Below are 17,283 nucleotides of genomic sequence, written 5' to 3'. Positions count from 1 at the left end.
GTCAAATGACCCCTTTCATGGTGGATTATGCGCTTATTTACTATGAGATATATTTCTTCTCCAGAGATTCCTTGTTTGAGTATCAATTGTAGATTTTTGGTTTGCAGTTATTCTGGAGTTTTGATATAAGAGTCTATATGTATATGAGTTGTTGTTCTCTTAATTGCAAGTTCATCTCCAGTGTCCTCTATTTGTACCCACCTCTTCTCATGATTTCTGATTTTGGTGGTATAATTGTGCATGGATGATTTCGTATCTTTACTGTATAGATACCTTTACTGGTGAGCCTTGTCATTTGTGGTATTTTTGTTTCCTGTTGCTGTCTTTTCTTTTCTGCCTAGAAAAGTTCCTTTAGTATTTGTCATAAGGCTGGTTTAGTGTTGCTGAATTCTCTCAGCTTTTGCTTATCTGAGAAGGTTTTGATTTCTCCTTCAAATCTGAATGAGAGCCTTGCTGGGTAAAGTAATCTTGGTTGGAGGTTTTTTCCTTTTATCATGTTAAGTATATCATGCCACTCCCTTCTGGCCTGCAGAGTTGCTGCTGAAAAATCTGCTGATAACCTTATCGGGTTTCCCTTGTATGTTACTTGTTTCTTTTCCCTAGCTGCTTTCAAGATTTTCTCTTTGTCTTTAATTTTGGTCAGTTTGATTATTATGTGTCTTGGGGTGTTCCTCCTTGGGTTTATTTTATATGGTACTCGTTGCGCCTCCTGGATTTGAGTGAGTGGTTCCTTTCCCATGTTAGGGAAATTTTCGGCTATTATCTCTTGGAATATTTTTTCTGTCCCCTTCTCGCTCTTCTCCTTCTGGCACCCCTATAATACGGGTGTTGGTGCGTTTAACGTTGTCCCAGAGTTCCCTGAGACTCTCTTCATTTGTTTTCAATCTTTTCTCTTTTCTGTTCTGCATCCATAATTTCCACTACTCTGTCCTCCACCTCGCATATTCGTTCTTCTGCCTCCTGTATTCTGCTGTTAGTTGCTTCTAGTGAATTTTTTATTTCAGTTATTATATTTTGCATCTCTTCTTGTTTAAGTTTTATATCTTGTATCTCTTTGGTTAGTGTTTCCTGTAAGTTATCCATCTTTGCCTCCAGTTTATTTCCAATGTCTTGCATCATCTTTAGCATCAGCAGTCTAAAGTCTTTTTCCTGGAGGCTGACAATCTCCTCACTTAGCTGATTTTCTGGGTTTTTTTTCCTTTCTCCCTCATCTGAGTTATAGTTCTCTGTCTTTTCATTTTTATAGATGTTTGGTGTGGTGACCTTTTTACAGATAATAGGGTTGTAGCCTCTTGTACTTCTGGTGTCTGCCCCCCTTGTGGCTGAAGTCTGTATGGGGGCTTGCTGTAGGGTTCCTGATGGGAGGGGCTGATGCCTGCCCACTGGTAGGTGGAGCCGATTCTAATCCCTCTGGTGGGTGGGGCTTAGTCTCTGGATGGGATTAGGGGCTGCTATGTGCCTGAGGCTCTTTAGGTAGCCTGTTTACTGAGGAATGGGGCTGTGATCCCACCTGGGTTGTTGTTTGCCCTGGGGCTTCTCAGCACTGACTGAAGGGTGGGGCCAGAGTTTCCCAAAATGGCCACCTCCAGAGAAAGGCATGCCTGCTGAATATTCCTGAGAGCTTTGCCTTCAATATCCTTCCCTCACAACAAGCCACATTCACCCCTGTTTTCCCAGGATGTCCTCCAAGAACTGCAGTCAGGTGTGATCTAGGTTCCTGTGGAGACCTCTCTCTGCCCTGGGACCTAGTGCACGTGAAAGTCTGTGTGCACCTTTTAAGAATAGGGTCTCTGTTTTCCCCAGTCCTGTGGAGCTCCTGCGCACAAGCCCCACTGGCCTTCAGTGCCAGATGCTCCAGGTGCTCTTTCTCCCAGTGACACATCCCAGCATGTGAGGGTTTGATGTGGGGCTCAGAACTCTCACTCCTGTAGGTGAGTCTCTGTGAGCCAGTTAGTTTTCAGTCTGTGGAGCTTCCCACCTGGGAGGTATGGGGTTGTTTATATCACGAAATCACCCCTCCTACCTGTGGATGTGGCCTCCTCTTTTTCTTCTGGAGTAGGGTATGGGTTTCCAGTCCATTTGGGTGGAGATTGCTCAGTCTTTAGTTGTGAATTTTATTGTTTTTAGGAGAGAAGTTGAGCTCCATTCCTTCTATTCCGCCATCTTAATCCCATCAGCTATGTGAAATTTTCTAAGTCTTATTTGATAAACTAAGGACTTTTTTAAAATTTTGGGTTTTTAAAAAGTTATATTTTAGACTTTTTCAAGGAGTAGATAATTATTTAACAAAAACTCACCTCCAGTGAAAGATAGTTTGGATAAATATGGCAGTAGGAAGTATCAATTTCTGTATATGCTTGGTGGAACAAGGTTGCAGAAAGTTCACTTTCTGAAATCAGTGTCAGACTGTAGAATTTTCATTTATCACAGGAAGGTCTCACAAAACAAAAACAAAAACACTTTTTTTTTCTAATCTTGCCCCTACAAAAACAGAACAGTTTTATTAAAGTACAAAAACAACCAAAGAGCAATGGTCACTTTGAATAAAAGGAGATGCAGAATTCTACCAAGAGTTACTTTGTAAATAATAGTTCTTATAACTTAGTTCAGAACTCTGAAATTTGTAACATGGCTTCTATTGACTTATGATTTGGTACTCCTTTTCAAATCATAACATAAAGATGATAGGTAATAATACTTTTAACCTGTAGATTTATCTAACTAGTTGGGCACAGGTTCCTCTGATAGATTTAATGGACTCCAAAATAGAATTTAAGGGGAAGAAAATAGTAGTTGATCTCTCAGGTTGCTCCTGGGGAGTTTCCAAATGAGCTAGTAGTCATTCTTTAGTATATTTTAATCCATCATGTCTAATGTAATATGAACTCTGACATAACATGCTATACAAAGAATGGTAATTCCTGCATCGTTCAAATGCAGACAAACTATTTTCTTTTTTAAGGAAATTTTCCAAGATGTAATTAACATTTACGAAACATAACGTTTGCAGAGAAAATTATGCAATCAAAGTATATCTTTTTTTATATTTCTTTCTTAGATCCACCTGATATTCCTCAAAAACTGAACTGTGAGACGTATGATTTAAAAGAGATTATATGCACTTGGAATCCAGGAAGACCAACATCCTTGGTGGGCCCACGCAATACAAGTTACACTTTATTTGAAAGGTAAAGGTGTTTGGGAAAGGTTGTCACACAGCGCAGAGTACATTGGAAGGATTTTAAAAGACACAGGGAAAGGCTCTATTTCGTTTGTAATATGAGCAATATATAAAATCAAATACGCTGTAGAAAATTGGGTGTACTATAAATACTGCAGTTTAAACACAGGCAGACTGGGTATCTTAATCTTCTTTGTTAAAAAGCCTAGAAGGGAGAACCTGCAAATGTGAACAGACTGTTTCTGAGTAGTGAGCTTATGGCTGATTATTCTATTTTCTATATTGTATGTATTTTCTTTTCCTGAGTATGAAGTATATGTGTAATCATAAATAAAAACTCTTTAAAAGATTAGTTATTAGAAAGTTACCCATTCATTTTTTTTTTCTGCAATATATCTCTTGCCATTTTGAAGTTATTTTAATATTCCTTAATGCTCTCTTAATTCAGTTTTTCAGGAAAATATGTTAGATTTAAAAGAGTTGAAGTGTCCACAAATGAAAGCTATCAATTATTCTTTCAAATGCTTCCAAACCAAGAAATATACAATTTTACGTTGAATGCTCATAATCCTCTGGGTCAATCAGAATCAACACTTTTAGTTAACATAACTGAAAAAGGTAAGCTGCTGCGTAAACCAGTATCTTAAAAATAACTTTAGAACTGGTAAAATGTCTTGAGATTAATGAAAAAAGCTTCTAGGGATTACTTTGTACTGATTATTTTCTTTATAATTACTTAATATTCATTTTGTAAATTCCATTTAAAAATCTTTAAAATTTATAATTTCAAGTTTTACTGTTTTGTTGAATTCAAATAAAATTTTGAATTGGTTGTTTCTGAGAAGCCATTAAGTAGCTTTATCTAACAGTTTTTGATTTCTGAAAATATTTTTTGCCCAATTTTTAAAAACTTTTTATTTTGAAATAATTATAGACTCATAATTTAGCAAAAACACTAACACGTTAAATCCATAGCCCAGTAGTAACATCTTATGTAACTGCAGTACCATATCCATACTAGGCAGCTGACACTGGTTCAACACTGAACCAGGCTGTCAAACTAGACTACTGACCTTGTTCAGTTTTCACCTGTTTTTATAGGCATTTAATTGTGTGTGTGTGTGTGGTTCTGTGCAGTTGGATCCATGTATAGATTCACGAATCACCCAGTGTAATCAAGATACAGAATAGTTCTATGGCCCCAAAGGAATTGCCTCCTGTTGTCACTTTAGCACCCCCACCCCCCACCAGCACACACATGCTCAAATCTCAGTCCCCCACAAAAACTAATCTATTCTTCATCTCTGTTGTTTAGTCATCTTGAGATTGTTTTATAAATGGAGTCTGTACACTATGTAACCTTTGGAGGTTGACGTTTTTATTAAGGATGATGTTCTTGAGATCATACACGCTGTTGAACGTGTCAATACATCCTTCATTCCTTTTTACTGCTGACGAAAATTTGTGGCTTTTTACCAATCCTATTCATACATAGCTCAAAATAGAAATAAAAGAGGTCCATCTTTTGGGCATTCATTCCTGGGTCATTCCATGTGTATCAACTCCATGGCAGGCTCTGCAACACAGAACAGTGGAGTGGAGGCCTCCTCATAGAGACTCAGAGTCAGGGGCATCAGGGCTTAAACAAAACGTGTTAAAACATAGCCTGGCAAGTGCTCAGTAGACACTCTGGTTGCCTTATTTGTAAATGTAAGTCATTTTTATCAGTTATTTCTTTGCATCATCTTTATTTCTTGATATTTTCCCCTAAGGTCAGAAAGGCTGTACTTTATACTTGAGAGGCAGTGTTTGCATGTGTCTGCCCTCTGCCATTGCAACCTTATTTTCCACATGATTCTTCACCATTACTCAAATTAATACATACCATCACCATTGTGATATGTACCTTTGTTCTTGCCAAGACCCCAACCTGAAATGCTTTTCTGCAGCCGTTCTGCCAATTTCAGTCTGATTCATCCTTCAGCCCGCCTCTGAAGTCCCATCTTCACTGTACATCTACACTTACACATCAATGCCTGTAGCAGTTATTATTGGTACCACACATCTAGGACTTAACTTGTATATATTCTTGTTGGTTTTCTTTCTTTTTGTCATTCTCCAAGTAAATTAGGAGTTCCTTAAAGGTGGAGGCTATGATCTAACAACCTTTTAGTTTTTTTTGTTTTTTTTTTTCTTGTTTTTTTTTTTAGGGGCATATGGAGGTTCCCAGGCTAGGGGTCCATTGGAGCTACTGCTGCCAGCCTACACCACAGCCACAGTGCAGGATCCGAGCTGCATCTGTGATCTATACCTTAGCTCATGGCAACAACAGATCCTTAACCCACTGAGCAAGGCCAGGGATCAAACCTGCAACCTCATGGTTCCTAGTCAGATTCGTTTCCTCTGCGCCACGATGGGAACTCCTACCTTTTAGTATTTCTGATGCCACCTGAGAAAATTTGATTGTGGTTGGTTCTTAAAAAGTGCAGGCATGATGTCAGCAGTAAAGGTGAGATTTGTTTATTCCACAAATAGTGGGTAAAATATTGTTGATCAGCACTAATGACACCTCTCCTGTTTTTTGTTTTCTTTGACTTTCATTTGTCATATTAGAAAATAGCTTTTAAAATAACCTTTGAAAATTATATTTACAGTTCATCCCCATATTCCTACTTCAATCAAAGTGAAGGATATTAATTCAACAGCTGTTACTCTTTCCTGGCATTTACCAGGCAACTTTGCAAAGATTAAACTGTTATGTCAAATTGAAGTTAGTAAAACTAACTTAGCACGTGAATTGGTAAGTAAAATTCTTATCTAAACTTCCTTTGAGCTTATTTTAGCTAAAATACTTAACTTTCAAAAAGAATTAATTGATGTGCATAATCTCTCAGTTACTTAGATTAAGAAGAGCCAAGGCATTATGTATATCAATATCATGATAGCGTTATATTTAGCACTTAAAAACAGTTATAATACTGGATATTAGAGAACATAAGTTTGACTTTTACTATTCAGAGGAGAATGTTTCCATATCTAGTATAGCACCTGGCACATAACCGGTGCTCAATAAATTTGTGAAGTGAACAAGTAGTTTTTGCCGTACATAGCCTTTGGCGTTAGTTAATGGCCTGATCAGCACCAGAGAGACATGCGATTTTTAAAACTGCTAAGCGCAGCGATAGGAGCAAGTTATAATTGGTCATTATATGTCAAAACATGACTTTTTCATACATTATTTAAATACTTAGGTTGACTTTTATGCTGCACCATCTTGTAATTTGTGGTAGGTCCAAAACAAATGATGTTGTACTTAGTCATTTGGAAAATTACTGACAATTTCTAGAAAATCAGTCAGACTGCAAAATGTAACCCAAAGCTCCTTTGTGGTAGGTAACTGGAAACTCAGAAACTCCTGAGGCATGCACATCCTCACGTTTGTTTAGAATTGCTTTATCTTGATTTTATTTAGTTCAAGTATTTGTTGAATATTCTGTATGCTTAGTGTCACACTAGAGATTCTAAGTGCCGTATACAAAAAGATGCATAAGACGGTGCCTGCCTCCAATAAGCTTCCAAATACCATCCGAATAATAATATTTAATCCTCAAGGTCATCATTTAGATTACTAAATTATATTAAGGTATGTTGCATCACCAGTAGCCATTGACTGATTATCACAATTATGTCATCTTCTCTGCATAATGTAATTGACCACTATTACTTAAATCCAACATCTGGATTAAAAAGATACCTCAATTTGGAGTTCCTGTTGTGGCGCAGTGGTTAAGGAATCCAACTAGGAACCATGAGGTTGCGGATTCGATCCCTGACCTCGCTCAGTGGGTTAAGGATCTGGCGTTGCCGTGAGTTGCTGGCAGTTGTAGCTCCAATTGGAACCCCTAGCCTGGGAACCTTCATATGCTGTGGGCGCGGCCCAAAAAAAACAAAAAAAAAGATCAATTTTATTTATTCCTATTGTAGAACATAGTTTCACTGGTTTGGCATTTATATAAGAATTAAAGTATATTGAATGAACTGTCTTTGGTCTTAGGGAGGTAAACTCTTACAACATTCAGTCAGTTTATGTTGCAAATTTGAAAGGCTTTTTTCTTGGAGTTCCCATCGTGGTGCAGTGGTTAACGAATCTGACTAGGAACCATGAGGTTGCAGGTTCGATCCCTGGCCTTGCTCAGTGGGTTAAGGATCCGGCGTTGCTGTGAGCTGTGGTGTAGGTCGAAGACTTGGCTCGGATCTGGTGTTGCTGTGGCTCTGATGTAGGCCGGTGGCTACAGCTCTGATTAGACCCCTAGCCTGGGAACCTCCATATGCCACGGGAACATATGGCATAAAAGACAAAAAAAAAAAAAAAAAAAAAGGCTTTTTTCTTAAAAATATGTAATATATATGTTTATCTGTTTTCTAATAGCGGACTGTCACAGTGAAAGGAGTAGAAAATTCAAATTATCTTGCTGTTGTGGACAAGTTAAATCCGTATACCCTTTATACTTTTCGCATTCGTTGTTGCACTGAGCCTTTCTGGAAATGGAGCAAATGGAGCAATGAAAAACAGTATCTAACCACAGAAGCCAGTAAGTTTACTGAATGATTTATAGCTAATTATTACCATGGATCCTGAAATTATGCTTTTTTTTTTTTTTTTAAGAAAATGTCACCAAAGTGACTAAAAGTAGAATGTTTAGATAAACTGTGTAGGTGTATAATACCTACTAGTAAAATATCATGCAGACATTTTAAATGATAGTTTTTAAAGTTTTGTGATAATATGGAAAAATGCTTGGCATGTGTTTCATGACAGGACTAGTCTACCTTATCCACAGTAAGGTTACAACTATATTAAAAAGATGCAGGAGTTCCTGTGCGGTTTAATGGGTTAAGAACCCCAGCATTGTCTTTGTGAGGTTATGGGTTTGATCCCTGGCCTTGCTCAGTAGGTTATGGATCCAGTGTTGCTGTGGCTGTGGTGTAGGTCTCTGCTGTAGCTCCAATTCAACCCCTAGCCCAGGAACTTCCATATGCTGCAGGTACAGCCATTAAAAAAAAAAAAAAAAAAAAAATGATACATAGGGAACCAAACTTGAATCTGTAGGAAGATTAAGATTATACGGTGATTTTTTTCTTTCTCACACTCTTTCTTCCTATTCCTGGAATTTTAATAGTCTACTTTAAGGTGTCTGCTCATTGAAAACAATTATTAATAATGATAATTTGGTGGAATTTTTGTTTGTGACGTAGGCCTAAGAAATGGATTGGGACTACAGGGTCTTAAACTTTGGTTTCTGTGGTACACCCAGGCCAAAATATTTGTAAAATCAGGTAACTAGTTTTTTGAACATAATTTCCAAAGACAGAATGAGATTCTATTCTTGATTAATCAGATGTCATCTTCAACAGCAAAAAAATTAGAAATAGCTGTAATTTTCAGAAGTTATCCAACAAAAGAGAGCAAAGGCTTTATTGGTACCATATAATATAGGAAGTATAAAATTTCTTCTAAAAAATTTAACCAACAGTAAGACAAAAACATTAATCCAGATTTTTGTCTCCCCATCTAAAGACTAGAGAGATAAGAGGAGCTTTACAGTATGTGTAAGAGTTATTTGGATCATGTCTGAGTCCAGGGAGAGAGTTTTTTACTTATCTGTTGCTATGACAGATTATCCTAAAGCTCAGTGTCTTAAAACAGCAAACATGTATTGTCTCACAGTGCCTGTGGGTCAGAAATTGAGGAGCAGCTTAGCTGCGTGGCTCCAGTCAGGATGGAGGTAGGGCCATAGGCCTGACTGGGGCTAGAGGATTGGCTTTCAAGACAGTTCACTCATATGGCTGTTGGCAGGAGGCCTCTGTTCCTCATCACGCGGGCCTCTCCATAGGGCTGCTGGAGCGTCCTCAGTATGGCAGCCAGCACCTCCCAGTCTTGGTTCTCTACAGCGCAGCCTCCATGATGTCTTTTATGGCCTACCCTCAGCAAGAACATAACATCACATCTGCTGTACCCGGCTGGTCACACAGGCCAACCTTGAACGGTGCAGGAGGGACCACAGAGGGCAAATGTCAGGAGGCATGACAGGGATCATTGGTCATTTTGGAGACAGGCTACTGCAGGAGCTTTGGCCTTCAGTTGATGAGCTGTTACTGCCAAAAGGAAACACTTTATTTACACCTCAGTAAGATGAAGGCATTAATTGACTTAACAAATACTGAGTATCTAGGACATATCAGGAATTGTTTTGGTCACAAGGGATATAGCAGTGACTAAAACAACAACATCTGCCCATGGAGTTTATAGGATAGAGGATTAGAAATGAGTTATTAAGGGTTTACATAATAGTATGGCAGTGAGAGTGACAAAAAAAAAAAAAAATCAACCTAGCAAGAGCACTGGGGAGTGGAATGGGGAGTTGCAATTTTAGAGTAGCTGGAAAAGACTTCACTAATAAGGTGACATTAATCTGAGATAGAAAGGAGGTGGAGACACAAGCTTCATGGTTAATGCAAAGGAGGAAAGTTCGAGGCAGAGGAGGAGAGGGCACAGAAAGTGCAGAACGCCTGGGGCAGGTGTCCTTGGCATTTTGATGAGGAGCTAGGGAGGTAGGAGGATGTGCGACGGAGAGGTACCCTCTCTTAGGGCCTTGTGGGTGATTTTAACCCATTGTTAGGGGCCTTGTCTTTTACATATGTTCAGGGCTCAGCTATTCTGTTGCTTTGATTTCTAAGTGGAAGCCACTGACTGCTTCACATTTTTATTGAGAATTCTAAAAGTCTAGATAAAAATTTCAAACACTACCATCCCAATTATTGATATTATCCAAAGACATAGTATGCACCTTCAGACACTAACTTTTACATTTCTTTCCTAGTTCCTTCAAAAGGACCAGATACTTGGAGAGAGTGGAGTTCTGATGGAAAAAATTTAATAATATATTGGAAGGTAAATATCTAATTTTCCTTGAATATTTAAATAACTTTATTATGCTAAATTACTTATATATGGTACTTGGGTTAGCAGGTTGCCAGGATTCCTCAGACTGGCTTAGTGTGCAGCATTGCTGAGAATGTAGCCTGGCTTCTAAAACCCTCAAATTTCTCATCACTGCAGTTGGACCACAGTCAGTGTAGGGAGGATGTCTGTCTCAGATTTGAGCATTCTTTAGTTGGATTTTATGAGGCCTGTAAAGGACAGAGGATTTCATGAATTCCATCTCTCTCACTTTAGTCAGAAATACAGCCAGAAACTACAAGTTAGAATCCCAAGTTTTTATGTTGCATTTTTTTCTTCAAAGAATAGGAAACTAACCTTTTATATGTATCATGTGTAATTTGTTTTCCCTTAAATAAATTGCATTATATTATGACAATTGTAAAGTTTTACATAGTTTTTTAAAATTTTAGGTAAAATATGAATTGCATTATATTTTACTAGTTTTTCCTTACTAGAGCAAACATTTTTGTTGCTGTATTTTTTTATCTGATTTATGGACATCCAAACCATGAACATTTGTTTTCTCCATCAGATTTCATAGGAGCAGTTTAAATATTGAGTTTTGTTATTGACATCAGTACAGCTTTGAGTAAAGTGTAGTCTGTGAGCAAGTTGTGCACATGTTCTGTTGCTCTGAGGCTGTCTGTAAGTGACTCTCAATTCAGAAGTCCCCGGACTACTCAGTTGACTCAGATTTCACAATAATTTTGTAACTGTTATACAGATTACTTCAATGTAGAGAAGTTTCAGAATATTGTTCGAAGGTTAGCCAAGGATTTAAAATATTGACGTGATTCAGTGACTAGTTGATGGTTGTGCCATATTTGGGTGAAAAATTAAGTTGTGGACATGTTGCTTTCCTTAAACATGTGCCAATGATATTAGAGCACAGTCCAGTCAGTAGTGGTTTGACTTAAGGCTCTGGAGCTCTGGAGAGATCAGAGCTAAAGACATATTTTTGAGTAGCTTATACATGGGATCGCTGGGGGAGAGCACACAGGGCAGAAAGAAACTAGGGTAGAAGCGTACGTGATGGCAGCATGCAAAGGACTGTCAAAGGAGGAGGATCCAGCAGAGGAGACTGAGAAGGTCAGAAGGGCAGGAAAACCAGATGAAAGCAGTTTTCCAGAAACCAGGGGTGTCAGGGATGTGTGAAGAAGTGAATAGTATCAAATGAAGCCCATGGGTCTAAGGATGGTAATGAATAAACTGGGCCAGCCGTTGGAGAACCACAGGGGAACCTCTGCTGGAACAGTGTCTTCAGCAGCGTATTAATGGCAGTGTTCTCTAGACCAGAGGGTCACATATATTGCCATCTAAATTGGAGCAGTTTTTGGAAATGTAGTTTAACAATATAAATAACGAAGTCTGAATGTTTATCTTCTTTTATGCAATAAGTCCACTTTTGGGAACCCACATTAAAAATTATTCCTAGGGAGTTCCTGTCATGGCTCAGCGGTAACTCTGGCCCCGCTCAGTGGGTTAAGGATCCAGCATTGCCACGAGCTGTGGTATATAGGTCCCAGACATGGCTCAGATCCCAAGTTGCTGTGGCTGTGGTATAGGCCAACAGCTGGAGCTCCGATTCGACCCCTAACCCGAGAACTTCCATGTGGTGCCCCTGTGGCCCTAAAAAGCAAATAGTAATAATGATAATAATCCTGGCTTTCCTGTTGTGGCTCACCCGGTTAAGGACCTGATGTTGTCTTTTCAAAGATGCAGATTCAGTCCCTGGCCTTGCTCAGTGGGTTAAGGGTCCAGCATTGCTGCAGCATGTGGCATAGGTGGCAGGTTTGACTTGGATCTGGTGCTGCCATGGTTGTGGCATAGGCTCCAATTAAACCCCTGGCCCAGGAACCTCCATATGCCACAGGTGCAGCCATAAAAAGAAAAAGAAAAAAAAAAAAAAAAGAATTAATCCTAACCATGAAAAGAAAAAAAAAGTGGCACCAAATGGTTCATTTTAGTATTGTGAAAAATTGAGACCTACTTGAATTTCATTTATTTAAGGAATATTCAAGTAAACTGGTAAAAACACTACATGAAATATAAAGCTATTAGAATGTATATAACTATATTAGTATGGATAAGTGTATATTATTGAAAAGTTAAAAATAATATTAAATTATATAGTTTGTTTGAAACAATTGTAATGAAAGTCTCCATCTAGAAAAACAACTTGAAGGAAATATCAAAATGTAAGAATATTTAAGAGATGGAAGTGTAGGAGATTTTTCTTTTCTTCCAACTTTTGAATATTTTCAAAATTTTCTGTAATGAGCAAGTACTACTCATTGAGAAAACAGTAACTTTTAAAACACCTGATGCCATACTTTTTAAAGTTTAAGTAGAGCAGTGCTTCTCATAAATTTTTTGCTTTGTTTCTGAAAAATGTGAGGCTAAATATTGTTTTGTTACTAATTTTTATATTTCTGTGTGCTCCTACTGCTTACAGCACATATAGTTTTTTCTTCAGCATTGCTTTCCTGATTTATCCAGGTCTTGGTGGATTTTAAATCTGTGTTGAGCACTTGTTAACCACTTCATCTTTTCTGATGTTACTTTGTTAGAATTAGTGGCATGTCCAGTTTAGTTTCAAGGCATTTCCTTGTCACACAATCAGTCTTTGCCCGTTTTTATAACAGAATTTGTTTTTCTGTTTTTCATAGCCTTTACCCGTTAATGAAGCTAATGGGAAAATACTTTCCTATAATGTATCATGCTCCTCAGATGAGGAAACACAGTCCCTTTCTGAGATTCCTGATCCTCAGCACAAGGCAGAAATACAACTTGATAAAAATGACTACATCATCAGTGTTGTGGCAAAAAATTCTGTTGGCTCCTCACCACCTTCTAAAATAGCTAGTATGGAAATTCCAAATGGTGAGTACTTAAGATAAAAGCAGTACATAAGAACAGGAAATTAAAGTGAATCATTTTGAAGGTATTGCTTACTCCCATATATGTCAGCTTTCTCCTCATATCCCCTGTTGCTGCTGATAGATAAGGAGGAACAAGCAGACTAACATCGAGTAGTCATTGAGAGCCGTTAGTATTGACTTGAACCACCTCCACTGATGGATAAAATAATGACTAAGCCCAGTTAGTTTAACACATAGTGTTGTAGAGTTGTCGTGGTGGGTATTACTCTTAGGAAGAAATATTTTAATAGTTTATCCAGATACCATTTTCATATCTCCCCAAGACTGTGAGGGTTGATGCTTAAGTCAGCTGGGCTATTTTCAAACAGGTAGGAAAAACTACTCTTTTTAAATGGCAGCTTTATTGATAAGATATTCTTTATTAATAGGAATCCTTTTTGATAAGAAATTCTTGTTAAAACTAAATTAGATCTTCAGTATAAGCTTAAAAAACAATTGTGATGTAATTTTTAAATTTCTTAGCACCCCCTTTAAGTTTGATGGATTACCAGTGATTAGACGGATCCTGCCTAGCTGCCTTGACAGGCTTTTGGTTTTTTTTTGTTTTGTTTTGTTTTTATTTATTTATTTATTTTCATTATTCAATGAATTTATCACATCTGTAGTTGTATAATGATCATCACAATCCAGTTTCACAGGATTTCCATCCCACAACCTAAGCACATCTCCCCACCCCCCAAACTGTCTCCTTTGGAGACCATAAGTTTTTCAATGTCTGTGAGTCAGCATCTGTTCTGCAAAGAAGTTCAGTCTGTCCTTTTCTCAGATTCCACATGTCAGTGAAAGCATTTGATGTTAGTGTCTCATTGTATGGCTGACTTAGCATGATAATTTCTAGGTCGATCCATGTTGCTAAAAATGCTGTTATTTCTTTCCTTTTAATGGCTGAGTAATATTCCAACGTGTATATGTACCACATCTTTTTTGTTTTGCTTTGTTTTTGGTCTTTTTGCCATTTTCTTGGGCCACTCCTGCAGCATATGGAGGTTCCCAAGCTAGGGGTCTAATCGGAGCTGTAACCGCCGGCCTATGCCAGAGCCACAGCAACGCGGGATCCGAACCACATCTCTAACCTATACCACAGCTCATGGCAATGCCAGATCCTTAATGTACTGAGCAAGGCCAGGGATTGAACCTGCAAACCTCATGGTTCCTAATCGGATTTGTTAACCACTGAGCCACAACGGGAACTCCTGTACCACATCTTCTTGATCCACTCCTCTGTCAATGGACATTTAGGTTGTTGCCATGTCTTGGCTATTGAAAATAGTGCTGCAGTGAACATCGGAGTACATGTGTCTTTGCGAGTCATGGTTTTCTCTGGATAGATGCCCAGGAGTGGGATTGCTGGATCAAATGGTAGTTCTATTTCGAGTTTCCTGAGGAATCTCCATACTGTTTTCCACAGTGGTTGCACCAATTTACAATCCCACCAACAGTGTACTAGGGTTCCTTTTCCTCCACACCCTCTCCAGCACTTATTGTTGGTAGACGTCGATGATGGCCATGCTGGGTGGTGTAAGGTGGTACCTCATTATGGTTTTGATTTGCATTTCTCTAATAATGAGTGATGTTGAACATCTTTTCATGTGTTTTTTTGCCATCTGTATGTCTTCTTTGGAGAATTGTCTGTTTAGATCTGATGCCCATTTTTTGATGGAGTTATTTGTTTTTTTGGTATGGAGCTACAGAAGGTGTTTACAAAATTTGGAGATTAATCCCTTGTCCATTGATTCATTTGCAAAGATTTTCTCCCATTCTGTGGGTTGTCTTTTCGTTTTGTTTAGGGTTTCCTTTGCTGTGCAGAAACTTTTAAGTTTAATTAGGTCCCATTTGTTTGTTTTTACTGTCAATATTCTAAGAGTTGGATCTGAGAAGATGTTGCTGTCGTTTATGTCAGAGAGTGTTTGGCCTATGTTTTCCTCTAAAAGTTTTATACTGTCTGGTCATATATCTAGGTCTTTAATCCATTTGGAGTTTATTTTTGTGTATGGTGTTAGGGAGTGTTCTAATTTCATTCTTTTGCATGTGGCTGTCCAGTTTTCTCAGCACCACTTTTTGAACAAGCTGTCTTTTCTCCATTGTATATTCTTACCTCCTTTGTCATAGATGAGTTGGCTGTAGGTGCATGGGTTTAATTCTGGGCTTTCTATCCTGTTCCACTGATCTATATTTCTGTCTTTATGCCAGTACCATACGGTTTTGATGACTGTTGCTTTGTAGTATAGTCTGAAGTCAGGGAGCCTGATGCCTCCAGTTCCATTTTTCTTTTTCAGGATATCTTTGGCTATTCTGGGTCTTTTGTGCTTCCAAACAAACATTAAAATATTTTCTTCGAGTTCTGTGAATAATGTCCTTGGTAATTTGATAGGGATTGCATTGAATCTGTAGATTGTTTTAGGTAGTATAGTCATTTTGATAATATTGACTCTTCCAACCCAAGAGCATGGTATGTCTTTCCATCTATTTGTGTCATCTTTGATTTCTTTCATCAGTGTCTTATAGTTTTCAGAGCACAGGTCTTTTGTCTCTTTAGGTAGGTTTACTCCTAGCTGTTTTATTCTTTTGGATGTGATGGTAAACAGGATTGCTTCCCTAATTTCTCTTTCTGGTCTTTCATTGTTAGTGTCTAGAAATGCTGTCTATTTCTGTGTATTAATTTTGTATCCTGCGACTTTGCCAAATTCGTGGATGAGCTCTAACAGTTTTCTGGTAGAGTCTTTAGGATTCTCTAGGTATAGTATCATGTCATCTGCAAATAGTGATAGTTTTACTTCTTCCTTTCCATTTGGATTCCTTTTATTTCTTTTACTTCTCTGATTGCCGTGGCCAGGACTTCCAAAACTATGTTGAAGAGTAGTGGTGAGAGTGGACATCCTTGTCTTGTTCCTGATCTCAGCAGGAATTCTTTCATCTGTTCACCATTGAGAATGATGTTCGCTGTGGGTTTGTCATCTATGGCCTTTATTATGTTGAGGTAGGTTCCCTCTATGCCCACTTTCTGAGGGGTTTTTATCAGAAATGGGTGTTGGATTTTGTCAAAGGCTTTTTCCGCATCTATTGAGAGGATCATATGGTTTTTATTCTTCAGTTTGTTCATGTGGTGTATGACACTGATGGATTTGTGGATATTGAAGAACTTTTGCATCCCTGGGATAAATCCCACTTGATCATGACGTACAATCCTTTTAATGAATTGTTGGATGTGGTTTGCTAGTATTTTGTTGAGGATTTTTGCATCGATGTTCATCAGTGAAATTGGCCCGTGGTTTTCTTTTTTTGTGGTATCTTTGTCTGGTTTTGTTATCAGGGTGATGGTGGCCTCATAGAATGAGTTTGGGAGTGTTCCTCTGCAATTTTTGGAACAGTTTCAGAAGGAGAGGTGTTAGCTCTTCTCTTAATGTTTGATAGAATTCGCCTGTGAAGCTATCTGGTCCTGGACTTTTGTTTGTTGGAAGTTTTTTAATCACAGTTTCAATTTCAGTTCTTGTGATGGGTCCATTCATCTTTTCTATTTCGTCTTGGTTTAGTCTTGGAAGATTGTACTTTTCTAAGAATTTGTCCATTTCTTCTAGGTTTTCTGTTTTATTGGCATATAGTTGCATATAGTAGTCTCCTGTGATGCTTTGTATTTCTGTGATGTCTGTTGTTACTTCTCCTTTTTCATTTCTAATTTTATTGATTTGAGTCCTCTCTCTTTTTTGCTTGATAAGTCTGGCTAGGGGTTTATCAATTTTGTTGATCTTTTCAAAGAACCAGCTTTTTGCTTCACTGATCTTTTCTATGGTTTTCTTTGTTTCTCTTTCATTGATTTCTACTCTGATCTTTATGATTTCTTTCCTTCTACTAACTTTAGGTCTTGTCTGTCCTTCTCTCTCGAGCTGCTTGAGATGTAAAGTTAGTTTGTTTAATTGAGCTTTTTCTTGTTTCCTGAGGTGGACTTGTATTGCTCTAAACGTTCCTCTTAGAACGGCTTTTGCTGCATTCCATAGGTTTTGATGTGTCGTATCTTTGTTGTCATTTGCTTCTAGGTATTTTTTAATTTCCTCTTTGATTTCTTCAGTGATCCATTGGTTGTTTAGTAGCATGTTGTTTAGTTTCCACGTGTTTGTGTTTTTTGCAGTTTTTTTCTTGTTGATTTCCAGTTCTATAGTGTT

The 17,283-nt window shown here is 38.0% G+C and overlaps 1 protein-coding gene across 4 annotated transcripts in view; it reads left to right on the top strand.

The window, feature by feature from the left end:
• The window catches only part of LIFR (LIF receptor subunit alpha), a 367,688-nt gene that overhangs the window by 326,766 nt on the left and 23,639 nt on the right, over positions 1–17,283 (top strand). For all 4 annotated transcript variants that reach the window (XM_085002125.1, XM_085002126.1, XM_085002124.1 and 1 more), the window contains 6 exons: positions 3,059–3,188; positions 3,630–3,799; positions 5,836–5,981; positions 7,611–7,773; positions 10,063–10,133; positions 12,854–13,067. In XM_085002125.1, the coding sequence (XP_084858251.1) occupies positions 3,059–3,188; positions 3,630–3,799; positions 5,836–5,981; positions 7,611–7,773; positions 10,063–10,133; positions 12,854–13,067 (894 nt within the window). The remainder of the gene's footprint in view (positions 1–3,058; positions 3,189–3,629; positions 3,800–5,835; positions 5,982–7,610; positions 7,774–10,062; positions 10,134–12,853; positions 13,068–17,283) is intronic.

The sequence above is a fragment of the Sus scrofa genome, chromosome 16, assembly GCF_054392235.1.
Source record: "Sus scrofa isolate SSC_HxYL_T2T_F1_AM1 chromosome 16, Sscrofa_HxYL_maternal_Yorkshire_Landrace_v2.0, whole genome shotgun sequence".
NCBI lineage: Eukaryota > Metazoa > Chordata > Mammalia > Artiodactyla > Suidae > Sus > Sus scrofa.
Note: the sequence above shows the minus strand (reverse complement) of the source record. Positions and strands in the feature narration are given on the sequence as shown.